At 40.7% G+C, this 16,511-nt stretch overlaps 1 protein-coding gene across 1 annotated transcript in view; it reads right to left on the bottom strand.

Moving 5' to 3' along the window:
* Positions 1–15,137, bottom strand: part of FAM120C (family with sequence similarity 120C) — a 96,351-nt gene extending 81,214 nt beyond the window's left edge. The window contains 2 exon segments of the mRNA XM_032475469.1: positions 14,446–14,816; positions 14,819–15,137. Of these exon segments, the coding sequence (XP_032331360.1) occupies positions 14,446–14,816; positions 14,819–15,137 (690 nt within the window).
* Between the last annotated feature and the right edge of the window lie 1,374 nt (positions 15,138–16,511).

Here is a 16,511-nt window from a genome sequence, read left to right as displayed (position 1 = left end):
ACTGTATACATGTATTTACATGCAATATAATGTGTATGTGCAGTCCAACTGTAATAATTCTATCTAATAAAACTGAAAAAGGAGAAAAAGTATATTTGTGTGTGTATAATATGTATATATATAATGTGCTTATTTGTATAGTTACATAGATTTGCTTTTATATGCATGATATCTTTGGAAGAATACACAACAAACTGATAATATTGGTTATCTCTGGGGAGAACCTAGTGGCTAAGGATAACAGTAAAAGAGATTCTTTTTTCCCATACATCCTTTAGTGCGGGGAGGGCATAGCTCAGTGGTCAAGTGTGACCTAGCATGCATGAGGTCCTGGGTTCCATTCCCAGTATCTTCATTAAAATTAAAATAAATAAATAAACCTAATTACCTCTTGCCACCCCCAAAAAGCAACAACAGCATATATCCTTTTGTACCTTTTGAATTTTTGTACCATGAATTGCAAACTTATTTAAAAGATAAATTACTACTGAATAAAAGCAAAACATACTCCAAGTTAAAGGAAAAATCAAACAATACAGAAGGGTATACAATGAGATTAGTCCTCTTATCTCCATTCCCTGGAGGTAACTGCCATTCTAGGGCTCTCCCTTGAAGAGTCTGATTCATAGGTCTAAGGCTAGGCTGGGGATCTATTTTTTAAACCATTTTATTGAGATTTATTGACATACAAAAAACTGCACATAATGTATACTACTTGATGAGTTTAGAGATAAGTAGCATCACCAGAGTCTATACTGTAAATATATCTATCACCTCCAAAAGTTTCCTCTTGCCTCTATTATTATTTCTTGTGATAAGAAGACTTAAGATCTACTTTCTTAGCAAACTTTTAAGTATACAATACAGTATTAACAATAGGCACTATGCTGTGCAGTAGATCTCTAGGACTTGTATAACCAAGACTTTATACTCTGATCAGAATCTCTCCATTTCTCCCTCCCACCAGCTCGTGGCAACCACCATTCTGCTCTCTGCTTCTGTAAGTTTGACAATTTTAGATTCCTCATGTAAGAGTACCATGAAGTGTTTGTCCTTCTATGTCTGGCTAATTTCACTTAGTATGTCCTCCAGGTTTATCCATGTTGTCCCAAATGGCAGGATTTCCTTCCTATTCCATTGTATGTATAGACCAGATTTTCTTTATCCACTCATCCAACAAGGGACACTTAGGTTGCTTCCAAGAACCACAGGTGACTGTCACAATGAGAGTCAAGTTTAAGAAACAGTACTCTGTAGTCAGATCACATAGCATGGCAACTTATTCCTAGCAAAATACAATCTAGAATGGCTGATGGTAATTAAATCCTGACGAAGGCAAGGGAAAGGCCTTCCAGCCACAATGCCCCTCGGAATAGCTGAGCACCCTGGCTCCATTTCCATATCTATGATGACTGCTGCCCTCTAAAGCAGCATGAGCTCCTGGCCCAAACTGGTCCAGCCTAATTGTTAACCTTGCAATTTTCCAGGAGACTGAAATAATTTAGGTGAGATTAAACAACAACATATGCAAACAAAATAATCAGAAAAACAGCACATTTGAGCTTCAAAGAAAGTGAGAGTTGAGATTCTGAACAACTGTCTATAGCTTTTAATTGCTGGCTCACTGTTCAGTCCAACAAATACGAATCGAGTGACTACTAAGTGCCAGGATGCAGACATCACAGAGTAAGACAAAGACACTTAAAATCCATGTGAGAAGTTATAAGCATGGTACCATGGAAACACAGAGGAAAGGCATCTGAGCACTCAGTGGGGTAATACTTTCTAGACGAAGCGACACCTATTTGTAAAACTCAGGGGAAAATAGCTCTCTGAGAAAAGTTCAATGTCTCATTTCCAATTACAGGTAGTGTAAAGCACTGGCTTTCAAACTGTGCTTCCCAAACCGGGATTTGGGTAGATGGAGAATTGGACCAAATAATAGGACAGGTGCTCCTATTTTCTCTTCAATCTGAGTTCATATTCTCCATTTTATCTATTTTATATTTTGGCTCTTTTGGAAATATTTTACTGAAGAATACTTTTTATTAAAAACAACTAGAAGTATTTATCACTAGAAGGGAAGCTCCAAGAAAGCTGGGATTTCTTGGTCTGTTTTGTTTACTGCTGTACCTCCAGGGCATAGAATAGCCATACAAAGTAGGGAACCAATGAACCATTTCAACTTTCAAGCAATATTTACTGAGCCAGGCACTGATCCATGCCAGGCACTAATCTAGGTGTGGGGATATAACAGTGAACAATGGACTCAAATTCCTGTCCTCACGGAGCTGACATTCTAGTGATTAATATTTCATGACAGGCACTGAGCTAAGCAATTTAAGACATATCTCACTCATCTTTCTAACCCTATGAAATGGGTTATCATTAATTTTCCTCCCCATTCTTTTTTTTTAAACAGAAAAATTTAAATAACTTGCCCCAAATCACACACCTAACCAGATGGCAGAACTTGGATTGAACCCAGTTAGGTCTGACTTCAAAATAGTGCTTTTTCCATCAAATATGTTGTTTCTCAAATAAAGGCCACTGGAAAACTGAACATACACTATTTAGATCAATTCATAAAGTAATACATTAAGCACAGGGCCATAAATAACAAATATTGTGAGACTGTTCATTGCAATGATTGTATTACACCCATCTGGGTCTCTAGAACCTTGCCTGGACCATAGAGAGCTTAATCCAGAGGCAGTATCACTTTCTGATCTCTGTATTACGACTTCCTCCAGCTTGTCCCAAATTCCATTGGGATACCAGCTGCACTCTCATATACCACGCTAAATACATCAAACTGGTGTCTGACTCAGGCAGAGCTCTGTGGTTCACCTTCTCCACCTGTTCTCAATTCCAAAGCAAAAAGAAATCAGAGATAACAAGGAAGCATCACCTTAGAAGAAAAGTCAAGGGGAGGGGTGGATTATGTATAAATCTGCTTTGGCTGTAGAAATTTGGATGGTTTATATTTCAACTGCAAGGCCTATGAAGTCTATTTTGAAAGTACAGACCAAAACTACTGTTGATGCAAATGTACATCTCTACACTCTGTGGAGTTCAATAACCATTTAGAAACTAAATTGACAAAACACGAAGCTAAGGAATATTGTCAAAATGCAACAGTAAGAATAGCAGCAATCGAAAACCATAGCTAATTCAAGGCAACACTGACAAAGTGGCCTTCCCTCTCAACTATAGGAATTCTAGTTATCTACATACGCACGTTAGAGTATTTGCCATTAAATGCTACAGTCAAGCCAGAGGTAGTAGAATACTGGTCCAGTGTTCAGTAAACGCTATTAAGGTGCTAATTTTAATTTGTAAATACCCAATTTTAGTACCTTTAATTGTTCTTAGGCTGCCAGGAGCCAGCCCATATCTGTAGGTGAAACTGCCTGTCACATTCTAAGAACAAAGGAAAAACTTAGATTTAATTTAATCTGTTGTGGCTCATTTGGGGGCTGGAGACTCTACTTTGAGAATAACTTTCGTTAACAGTGGATACAGCAAGAACTTCAGCATTCAGGGAACCTACACTCAAATTCAAAGCGGTGGAGCAAATCACGGGCAAGTCACTTAGCTTCTTCATCTATAAAATGAATATTTTGCTATATTCCTACCTAACTGTAAGATTTACAAATTATTATATAAAATGCCTAGCACACAGGCTCTGAAAAAGTGATTGTGAAATAAAGCATAGACTGTTTATTCTGCAGAGATGAAGTCTACAGTATGAACTGCTTTCTACAGGTCCTCAGAAATCATTTGAAACAAGTAGATTTCAAAATAGGCACTTGATCTGCCCAACGCAAATCTTCATGATAGAAAAATCAGAAGGCCTGATCAAAGGTATTCTTAGGAATAAGAGGAGAACAAGAGTCCAAGGTAGCTTTTGGGTTACCTTAGAAAGGAAGCCAGGAACTGCAGAGAGGACAGTGATGGTAAGAAATTTCTGAGTCCTTGAATCAGGGGCTGAAAATGCTTACAGGGTCTGGGCGGCTAACATAAATGAATGAAGGGGGTGAGTTAAGAAAATCAACTGCATTAATTTTTTTTTTCTTCTAAACTATGCTGTGGGTGGTAACAATATAAACATGCAAAATACTGGAGTTTACATTTTAAGTTCAAAATTAAAAACACAAGTTAAAAATAGAAAAAATTGAATTACATTTTTGTGTCTGTGATTTCTTCTCTGACTTGGAACAGGAGATCTGATGCCTTTCTTATGCACCACGAGGTCAATGTTAGTTCATATTTCTGTGTTACAATGTGCAAGAAAGAATTTAGCCCTAAATCCTTATAATGATTAATTTTATCTTATTTCATAATGGAAAACATCTGTTTAGAAATGCAGACATTTCCAAACACAGACAGACGTTCTGCACAATGTTTTTTATATTTAGGGTTACTACTCCCAAGATATTCGCAGGATTTTGCTATTTCAATGACATCATGCTTCATCTTCAGTACCATGGCACAGTAATTCACTATCTCCACTCTAGCTATTCTTTCACACCATGAACATTAATTGAGAAAAGATTAACTGAACTATATACTTGTTCATTTTCATAAAGTATGTCAGAGTCTTTTCTGGAATTTGATAGACAACTCTACAATTTGGGGAACGTAATTCAGGCCATCACAGTCATTTCTTGGAAACTAATTTCAGCAAAGGAAATTCAACCAGTTTATCTCCTGTCAAATGAGTTTCCCAAAGCCAGAATTTTGCTAGGAATGAGCAAATACAACCATACAATTGTGAAGGTATTTCTGAACAACACTGCTTTTCTTCAAAGTGTCTAAATGAGTTGTAATGTCAACCAAACAGGTCAAATATTTAATTTCAGTCTTTGCTGGTGTGCTGAATGCCTTTTGGATGCCAAATAAGTCATTTTTTTCCCAGTATATTCAGTACCATTCCTCATCTAGGTCAATTAATCTCCATAATAGGTCAGATCTCCATGACATTAATCTAATAATTTACCAAGCAAAGTATTCAATCTATGTTTGGAGCAAACCAGTGTTAATTACTAGTTCTTGGCATAATTCATTTTGAACATTTGTGCACAAAAGTGGAATTCTAAGGAGTGATACAATGAATAGCTCCAAGTTTAAGTCCTTGTAAAGTGTTTCAGATTCAAACTGAAATTTCCTAAGTCCAACAGTAATACTATTGCAGAAGCACCATCTGTAGTCATAGTCACTAATTTTGACCAATCTATACTAAAAATTTCAAGACTTTTCTCAGCACACAAAATCCAGGTATTTCTGGATGTACCTGTCACAGGCAAGTCCAAAAGAATTAGACTGCATCAAAATTCTTAATGCATGAATTATATATCTAGGTGCAGAGGATCTCAAACTTTAGGGTGTATCATAATTAGCTGGAGGGCTTGTTAAAACAGATTGACAAGTCCCATCACCAGGTTCTGATTCAGTAGGTCAAGGCCGGACAATCTGCATTTCTAACTAGCTTCCAGGTAGTACAGTGTTGTTGATCAGGGACCATACTTAGAGAACTACTGGCTAGGCATATAAGCTAAGTGTATAGTTACATGTATAGTGTTTATATCTGTTGTAACCAGCGTTAATCTGAAACTTCACAAATAATTTAACTTCTTGACCCAATTTGTCACATAAAAAATGTACAGGCATCAATCTTTAACATCCTGAGCAGCAGTACTTAACTACCTTTTGCAAGTGCTTGTTTATGACATAAATTCCGCTGTACTCAAAAGATATTCTTTTCTGAAACAACTACCTATAAAAGGCTTTCAAGTCCTGGCAATTTTTTCATGTAATACATGATTGCATTTCATGGCAGTACTACTTAATTCTGTCTGTATTCGAAAACACAACCTATTGAAATTCCAAGCCCTTTTACAAGTTCTTTTTATTTAAGCACTCACCATTCTTGTATACTGGTCATATTTCTTACAACAGTTTATTTTTAAATGCTCTCTTAAATTGTAGTCTTTCAACAAATATACTTTATTTTGATATAAAGGAATACTCATCACTTCCACTAGGAAATAGGCTCTCTCTGATTTTCCTTTAAATATATGATCTTCTTGTATAGATCATTTTTCTTTGTTTTTCACTTTACATAGATGTGGGTATGAGAAATATTTCATGTTCTTCAAAACTTCTATGAAAAAGTACAGGCACAACAATCAATGGTGTTTCAGTTATTGACTTCTATGTAACAAATTACCCCCAAAACTTAAGTAGCTTTAAAAACACATTTATTTTCTCATAGTATCTGTGGGTGTGGCTTAACTGGGTCCTCTGGCTCAAGGTCTTTCACAGGCTGCAATCAAGGTGTCAGCCAGGGCTGCAGTCATCTCAAGGCTCGACTGGGGAAGGATCCGCTTCCAAGCTCACTCACATGGCTGTTGGCAAAATTCAGTTCTTTGTGGGTTGTGTTGGACTGAGGGCTTCAGTTCCTCACTGGCTGTTGGTTGGAGGCTGCCCTCAGTCCCTTCTCATGTGGGCCTCTCCATTGGGCAGCTCACAATATGGCAGCTTGCTTCATCAGAATGATCAAGCAAGAAGAGCCAGAGAGATCAAGAGAGAGTGCAAAGAAGATGGAAGTCCCAGTTTTTTATAACCTAATCTTGGAAGTGACACCTTATTACTTTTGCTTTAGCGTATTCATTAAAAGCTAATTACTAAGTCCAGCCCACACACAGGGGGTGGGGGTGGATTAAACAAGAGTGTGAATAGCAGGAGGCAGGAATCAGTGGGAGCCATGCAGAAGATGGTTATTATGAAAGGCAAGTGGCACCTGGTCACTGTGTCATTGAGACACCATGGAGTAGTAGAGACTCCAATAAATGAAGACCTTGTGGTTTAGCAAAATAGGGCAACCAGTGTTGCCAGAGGATCTGATATTTCAAGAGTGGTTGGTAAGTCAGAATTCTTGGTAATATTTCATAATTTTTAAAATATTGGCAACAAGTTCCTATTTGTTTAAAAAAAAGAAATACATTTGTAAAATGCAAGTTAAATGATAAGAGGGAAATAAAAAATCATTCAGCTACATGATGCCTAATATTCAATCCAAACCCACTATTTGACTTTCGATTCTGATGAACACTGTTTATCAGTGAAAATCAATGAAGTTTTTAAAAAAATGTGTGGGGCTATGGGCTGCCAGTTTGCCATCCTTGCCATAACCCTTGTAATTTCCTTTGTGGTATGGATGAAAAGTTTTGGTGTCTGATATGCAAACTGTGGTTCTGCCACTTCCACTATGTCTTTGGGCCTATGACAAGGGTCACAGAAAAGATCCTCAGGGCTCGTACTGTTAGTATTTTCTTACTTGTCTCCCCTACTAGACTATGAACTCCTGGAGGGTTAGGGTACCCGTCTGACCTCAACACTCCCTTATCTCACTTTCCTACTTCATTTTTCTCCACAGCACTTACTATACCACCTAAAATACTATATAGTCTTTTTAATCTTGTTTATTGTCTGTCCTTCCCACTAGAATATAAACTTCATGAGGTCAGAAATCTCTTTTGGTCACTGCTTTATCTTCTCAATATTGAACCGTGCCTGGCAAACAGTAGGAGCCCAATAAGCATCTGCTGAATGAATGAATTCCACTGTTCATAGCACAGTGTTTGGCACAGAGTACGTGCTCAAAAAATGTTAATTAGACTGAAAAGCACTCATTGCCCTGTTAAGAAAAATGGGGTGAAATGAGGCCAGAGAATGGTAGGCAGATCATGAAGTATCCTGTATGCCATGCCATGCCATGCCAAACTTAAAGCATGAGAGTGAAATGATCAATGTCCAGCCTTCTTGGCACACAAGATATTCTGGTCAAAGTAATTGTAGCTACCATTTACATGGCATTTACCATGTGCCACATAATATTCTAAGCATCTTACTTATGTCAAACCATTTAACACTCAGAATGAAGTCTGCGATGTAAGTCTTATTACTATCTACCTCTTTGAAATGAGGAAACTGAGGCACAAAGAGGTTAATTTGCCCAAGTTTTATATAACTAGTCAGTAAAAGAACAAGAATTTAAACCCAGGCAATGTGGCTCCAAGGTCTGTTCTCTTAACCATTACGCTACACAAACGAAATATAAGAAAAATGTTCTGGAAAAAGTTACTAAAATGCAACTATACTGTTTTGAGATACATTAAAGATGAAGGATTTTAATGTCAAATATATTTAGGTTCATATCTTGGCTCAACCACATTCCAGAAGTGTAACCTTGGACCAGTGAGTATGCTAAGCCTGTTTTTACTTTAGCTATTAGAAAACGGAGATTAATACATATCCTGACAGGTGGTTGTGATGATTAAATGACAAAATGAATCTATGTGAGGTACCCAGCCCATGTGGTAGCCATTATTACTATCACCAAGGGGAATTTATTCTATAAATGCATTGCTAAGCAGCTACAAAACTTACTTTTATTTAACAGTTTGGCAATTCCATTTGGAATCGAGTTAATTTACATGGAATTAACATGTAACATTATGAAACACTGGTTCTACATTCTTCCCTATCTGACTTTCAAAGTCTCCTACAGTCACTCAGTCAATCAACAAATCTCTCTCTTTCAACAACCATTATTGTACATAACGTGTCAAGCCCTAGAGCAAATCTCTGCCCTCTTGGAACTCAAATGACAGATAATTATACACAAACTTCCAGTTATAAGATAAGTTCTGGGGATATAACATATAACATGGGGGGGGAAAGAAAATTATAATGTAATATGAAAATACTACAGGAGAAAAAATATGAGAGAGGTTAAAAAAAAAAGAACACTCTGGTAGCACAAGGAAAGGCATCATTCATCTTGGCTGGGAAAGATTTCATAGTGATAACTGTTAAGCAAGAATAAGTATGAATTTGCTATGTGAGAGTGAGCATTACATAAGAAAAGCACCATGTGAGAGGACATGGTATGCCTAGGAAACCAAAAAAGTTCAGAATAGTTGGGACATTCCAATGGTTGGAACAGGTGTGGGCAAAGGTAAGCACCAAGTAAGTCTGGAGAGAGTCTGGTATCAGACTGTGAAAGGCACTGTCGGCTATGCTGAGAAGTCCGGACTTGGTAAGGTAGGCAAAAAGTAGCCAGTGGATATCCTCAGGCACACAACAAAGTCAGCTTTGGTTTTCAGGATGGCGTCTCTGACAGCATTGTGGAAGATGGACCAGATGATGCCCAGATCTCCAGATCCAGATGTCCAGAGAGTGGTAAACGAACAAGTTGAGGCTATTTTCACAGTTTAGATAAGAAACGATGGCAGCCTGAACTATGGCAATGGGGGCGGAAGTGGCTGGACTCAGGAGACATTTCTGAGGTAGAGGTGACAGGATCTGGTGATCAAGGGAATATGGGAAGTGACAAGAAAGTGAAGAATTGAGGACTCCATAGTTTATGGCTCGAAATGGATGAAAGACAACATCTATAGAAAAAGAGAATACCAAAAGCAGAACAAGTTTTGGGGAAAAATAATGAATTCCATTCTGGATATTTTTTAGTATAAATGACCTTAAGATATTGAGTAGAAGAGAGCTGAAAAGATGTGTCAAAAGCTCATGAGAGAGGTTAGGGGTCGAGAAAGAGCTATAGGAATCACCAGAATATTGTTAATACTTAAAGCCGTAATAATTTAGGGTGACACTGCTCAGGAAATGAAAGGAGAAAAAAATGACTAGGACAGAGGCCTTGAGAGCGCCAAGGCTTAAGGAAGCAGTAAGAGAAGGAGGAATAACTTAGGAAAGAAGAAAGAACTAGAGACTTATAAGGAGAATCAGCAATGAGCAGAATTATGGAATTTAAGGAAGGAAGTTCAAGGAAAGGATGGCTCAATAGTGTCAGTATCTCCAAGAGGACCAAGGAAGGGTGAGAATGGAAATGGATGTGGCAGCTTCAGAATGGTCACATCACACACCAAGTAGCAACAAACTAGGGAATGGGGAATGAATGCAGTCTTTTATTTTTTTAAATAATGGTTAAAAGGGAAGAACAGGAATAAGGATAACGGCTTAAGGGAATTACAAAGTAAAGGAAAAGTTTTTGTTTTTTTTAAGGTTATTTGAGTATTAGAAGTGAAGGAAACCAGAGGGGAAAGACTGAAAATGCAGAAAAGAGATTGCTACTTTTGAAGTCCTATAACTTCACTGTATGCCTCACTCACTTGGCACTTAGCTTACACGTTTGCCTTGTACTGGCAGTACTGTACATTTAACAATGCTGACACAAACTAAGTGCTCATTAAATCTACTTATTATTGTTTTTTCTTCATGTATCTATGCATATTATCTGGCCAATAAAAGTGTACAATCTTACAAAAGAATGTACAAAAAGGAAACCGTGTGGTGGAATTGCGGAAAGAGACGCTGTGCAATACAGACCCAGAACAAAGATTTTTATCCACCACTTACTAGTTAGTGTCCAGACCAAAGAAAAATTATTTCACCTCTTTGCACCTCAGTTATTCAACTGATAAGTGGGAAGACTACTATGCATTCTTGCGAGCTTGTGAGTATTAAACAAGATATTTAAAAAGCACTTTCTATACAACTTGGTGCTTAAGAAGTAGTAATAGTTACTATTATGATTAGCATTATGATTTTTCCTACCACTAGTGCACCTAGAAGAGTCATTGACTTTTCAAGATGTGTCTATGACTGAGGATAAGTAAACAATCAAGAGGAATAGTAGTCATTGCTATACTGTATTCTAGAGAACAAAAGCACAAAATGGCATCAGCTCTTGATCAGACTTCTCAAATTTGGGTTATTCATTTACCATCAACATGATTTATGCCATATCCAAGTACTGCCAACTTAATACTTTTCTTTAAGTCAACGCACTTTTCTTTAATTGGCCCCATTCTAAAAAATTATAGCTGTGAAATTGTGAGTTTCATGTGTTGATTATCTTTTTTTCTAATATATACAATAACCATTAAAACAAAAGCATTCATCCCATTAACCACCCAACATCATCTCTCAAACCACATTCTAAAACTGCTTTAGGGTTGCCCTACTTCTGAGACCCTTAGGCAGAGATCAGGTAGCAATTTTTGGTTTTACTTCATTTTTCTCCTACTGGCAACTACCACTTACAAAGGTTGCAGAACATACAAATGAAGCCAATCAAGTGACAAAATTTATCCCAGTAATATACACTGAATCTTCTCATGGGAAGTCCCAAATTGTCTAAAGCTAAACAGACAACCCAGCAATTTATCTCTTAATCTCTCCACTTCTATTTTCTCTATCACAAATGAAAACGAGACTAGGAATAAAGGCCCATCTTGTGGCCTAGCCTCAAGAACAGAACCAAGGGGAGGAGAAATTCAGTGGTGGGTTTTGCTCTGAAGCACTAGCATTTCAGTCAGAAGAAATGGCAGGCATGCAGATCACGCAAGTGAAAAAACTTCAAGATAGTGCAATACACCTCTGAAAAGGCAAACTACCATCAATTATTAACCAATACCTTTCAAATCTGTGTTATAAACCAGGAAGTTCTCCATCATTCCAACAACAGATCACTGACCAGAACCAGGAGAGAGAACTTCACTGGTAACATCTGTAGATACTTTATGTACACAATTTTGGGCCAGTCTTAAATCTACTATATTAACAGCCACACTACACACGTTTTAAGTCACTTCTACAATCCCTTCTGTTAAAATCACTAACCCCTTCATTCATGGGAAAAAAAATGTATCCTATACCTAAAATACACAAAATTTTATGTAGAATATGAAAAGACCAAAGAGTTTATAATCTAGCATAGGGAATAAGATTTCTGTATTTCCCCAACTGTAGTACTCATGACTGAAGAGGATTGCTGGGAATTCTTTTCCCCAATATTTTATTATAAAAAATTTTAAACATATGGCAGAGCTGAAATGATTTCACAGTGAACAGGCAAATACCCACCACTGAGATTCTACCATTGTTATTGTACTTGCTTTATCACATATCAATCCATCTATCCAACCCATCTTATTTCTTGATGAACTGCTGGGATTTTGGGAACAAGACTATGTATGATGAAAAATCTTGGCAGGCCCTATTAGGGTTGCCTCTCAAAAATGTTGACTGATGGAGTGCATGAACAAAAGTTTGAAAACCACAAACCTGTAAGCAGTGTTCAACTCTGCTGCCAACCTCCAATCAAAATCTATTCGGAGGTCCTAGCAGGACATATTAGGTCTCCACACCCTTGTCCACTATCTGGACCATCCTTCCCAGACCTCTTTAAGGCTCAGCACCCATCTCTGAAACCTCCCCCAACTTTCACCCAGAATTAACCATGCCACATTTTTTATCATTAGCCATTAGCTCACAGTATCTGCCACTTTGTTTTCAGTCTCTTTTACTTAATTCTGACCTCCTTGAGGGCAGGGATCCCCTTATTTTCCTTTGGCACAGTATCTAGCCTAGAGCAGGCACTCAATAATTGAATAATATAAATGAATAGCTCAGACCTGTCTTTACCCAGGAGCCAGGGAAGATGTTTGATGCCTGTGGGAATGATTTAATCACACTGGCACTTTAGGAGATTCATTTTAGAGAACTGCTGTCAAGAGCATGAGCTTGGGAGCCAGACTGCCTGGGCACAAATCCCAGAATACCAGCTCCGCCATTTATTGCTGTGTGACTTTTGGGCAAGTTTCTAAGCCTCCTGTGCCTCAGTTTCCTCATTTGAAAAATAGATAATACTGCTTCTCAGGTTATTGTGAGGATTAAATGAGATAACTGCTTTTTGTTAAAGCACATAGATTAGCAACTGGCACACAGTAAGCATTTCATCAGTGTTAGTCATTGGTGCCAATAACCAGGTTAATGACAATGAGGTAAAATGTCCTTAAAGCGAGGGTGGCAGCAGTGAAAACAAGTGGAAAGAATGGCCATGAATGAAGAATCTACTGAGAAATGCTCGGTCAGGAAGGCAAGCAAATGAGTGTCTGATACACTGTTATTTTTCTACTTTGTATGTTTGAGATAGCTCATGAGGGAATTTTTTAAAAACTACTAAAAACAGCTATAACCTACCCAGTTTAGGCACAGATTAGATGCTGGGCACAAGGAGGCTGGACTCCAGCCACAAGCTCTATAATCACTGCAAGTAGTTTTATGCAGATCTTTCAGTCTCTCAGCTGCGATTTTATTTTTCCTCCTCATTACTCCACCCAGCACTATTTCTTTAGTTTATGATTCTCACAATTCCATGTTCCTGTCCTCTGTGAGCACATCCCCAAGAGCCTTGGTTGGGGAATGGGTTTGCCGTTTCATCCTACCCAACCCTGTACCACTTTTCTTTTTCCTGCCTACCTCCTCTACTTCTCAAGCCTTGTTATTCCCTACACGTAGGAACTTGAAACCTAAGAGTATGGGAAAGCAACAGAGCAACAGCAGTTGTGCCAAGAACTGGGGATGCTGCCAAGCTGTTCCCCAGGACCCATATGCAGTGACCAACTACATGCAGAGATTGGACTGAACTGCCCATGGGGCCTCACATGCTAGATATTCCCATTTGCTTATGCTCGTTTTCCCTCTCCCACTTAAAGAAGCCTCTTCCAAAACCTGTAACCAATTCAAATCCAACTTATCCTTGAAACCCAGCTGAGGTTCAGCTTCTTCAAGGAAGCCTCCTCCGACCGTTCTAACCCACAGATATCCTCCCTCCACAGACACACACCAAACAACTACTATACTTACAAACTGTACCATAAAGCTTAATCACACACATTTATATCATTAATAAATGTTTCATGTGTATATATTTGATATACTTGATTTGCCAAAGGCAGGAACCATGTCACACGTCTTTTAAACCCCTTACTCTCAATGGGTTAATATTTGTTGAAAAGTGACTGAATCAGTGGGTTTGGTTGGTTGTTTAGGCTAAAGAAGGATGAGGCAGAAACATGTTGAAATGAAAAAGGTTGAACGGACAGATGTTTGAAAAAGAAGCACTGGTTCAAAACGGGGGGAAAGTTGCAGAAGAAAGGTGTTCAATTAACATGTTTAATTGATTTGCTGCAAGGTTGGAAAGAGACATATAGAACAGAGATATCAACTGGGAAAAAGGTATTTCAGCTGAGGCAGAAGACAGCAGGAGAAACATGGGGCTACAAAAGAAATTCTGCTAAAACCTAGGGATAGGCCAGTTGGGTAAGTAAAGGTAAAGGGAGTTATTGGGATGACATAGGTAGAGATGTGATTATGCAGGTGAGCGAATCAGTAAGGGGTGGTATGAAGGGTTGGATAGATGGATAAAATGACCAAGGGTAGTTGGGCAAGTGGGTTAGCTGATTGGGCGGTGAGTGGGTAGATGGGAGGCAGGTAAGTGGGTGGGTGGTTAGGTGTTTAGTTGGGAGGGAATAGGTGTGGGGCGTATTATTTAAGATCCGGCCCCTCCCTCACCTTGACCCGGAAGCGGATGAGTGCTAGCCTCACGCAGTGGCTCAGGCAGGCCGGTGGCAGGAACCAGGCCCGTGGAGGAGGGGTGCCCTTGTTGCCCACGTGTCCCACGATCAGTTGCGCTGTCTGCCGCTCAGCCTGGCACCGACGGCCCCACTCGGCCAGCCGGTCCTTGCCCAGGCCCCCGGGGAACATGACCACCAGCTCCAGGCCGTCGCCGCCGGGATAGGCACAAGCCTGACATAGCGCTGACAAGTAGCCCAGCATGGCGTTCCATTGGCCGCCACACACCCAATCCGTCTGGTAGCCGCCATAAAGCCGCGGGAGCGCCGAGCCCGCGTCCACCAGCACCCGGGCCCCGGGCAGCGGAGGGGCGGCGGCGGCGGCGGCGGGTGCAGCCCGGGGTGCGCCTGGCCGTGGTGGTGGAAGTGGTGAGCGGGGTGATGGTGCCGCGTCGGCCCCGCGCCCCCGGAGTAGGAACCCAAGGCAGCGGGCGGGAGCGGTGGTTGCAGAGGCGCGGAGCCCCTGGCGGCGCGTGGAGCCCCGGGCGCTAGGGCTGCCGTAGGCGGCAGCTGGCGATGCTGGTGCTGCTGCTGCTGGCGCGAGACCGTGCGCGCGAGTTTGAGGAGGTCCACGGGGACCACGGCCCCGGGACAGCGCTTCTCCAGGAACTCTTGGAAGCCCTGGACGCCCATGCTTCGTCGGTGGGCAGCCGAGACGGAGGCTGCGCGAGCAGGCTAGGCGGCGTTCTGGGCGCGAAGCTGGGGGCGGGCGCGTGCGCACTCCGCGGGGGGCGAGGGGGCGGGAAAAGGATTCCCGAGGGGAGGGGTGAGCGAGCGAGGGAATGAGGGCGGGGTGGGAAGGAGACCACAGGTTGGATTTGGGTGGAGAGGAAGGGTGAGGCCGACCGGACTGAGGAGAGGCTGGGAGGATAAAAGCGATGACGGGCTCTAGTCACTTCTCTTTTTTATCCCTCTCCGGCCGCTCTTCACCGCGTCAAAAGAGGTGAAGCCTCTTCCTTCCACCTCCGGGAGCCATGTTGCCTCGTCTTCTCTATGGTACACGCTTTCTAGCTGGAGGAGGGGGAGCTGGGCGGAGCGGCGAGGCATCCTGGGATTTGTAGTCTTCTCTGTGGCCTCGGGATATAGTGCTGTAACAAGATTACCAAGCCTGTCAACCCTTGCGTTCAGAATGTCTCAAGTGGCGGGGCGTGATATGCGTTTAAGTTTGCCCTCCATCTCTTTGCATCTACCGAGTTGCTTCAGGCTATTTACCGCCTTTCCAGGGAAAAGGAGGCGGAGGTGATGCATCATGGGAAAGGAAGCTGAGTGGATTAATTGAATTCAGCTAAAGTATGCTAAAATTCCCCAGGAGGAATTTTTCTGGGGGTGGGGGGAGAAGGATAATGTGCGTAGCTTTTGATGAATGAAAAGGACACATATGAAATGTAAAAATAATCACCACCACCATTTCTGTAGCAATACACTTAACTTTTAGCTACTGTCATTCTTTGAAGATGAGTTGTTGGTCCCAATTTATGAATGGTGAAACATATTATTTATTTGCCCAAGGCAATGCAGAAACACAGTGAAATCAAATATCCGTTGTACCCGGAATCTCTGGTCAGGGAGATAAGCACTGACACAAATTAAACTACAAGTTGAACCTTACTGGCACTCACTGAGCTACAACGTCCTATGGTTAGGACCCTTGTTCCCAAACCTCACTGTGAATCATTCTGTCGGGGAGCTCTCGCAGAATAGCGGTAAAATCCCCCATTCCAGACTTACAGAATCAAAATCTTGAAAAATCTATTTTTCGGCATTCCGCTCAGTTGATTCTTACATAGCGCCAGTCTTCTGACTGGCTTTTAGGGTCCACTGCTTCAGCAAGATGAGGACAGAAAACAAGATCCTTTCTGTTCTGTAACAGTGAGTAGCAGCCAGATCTGACTTGGAACTTAACGGAGGGTGGGAGAAAACGGTAGGCCGTGCTAGAACACAAAAGTGCAGAACCCAGGAGTAAAGAAGGTGAATGAAGTCTGGTAACAGTGTATTAGGATGCAAAAG

This window comes from Camelus ferus, chromosome X (genome assembly GCF_009834535.1).
Source record: "Camelus ferus isolate YT-003-E chromosome X, BCGSAC_Cfer_1.0, whole genome shotgun sequence".
NCBI lineage: Eukaryota > Metazoa > Chordata > Mammalia > Artiodactyla > Camelidae > Camelus > Camelus ferus.
Note: the sequence above shows the minus strand (reverse complement) of the source record. Positions and strands in the feature narration are given on the sequence as shown.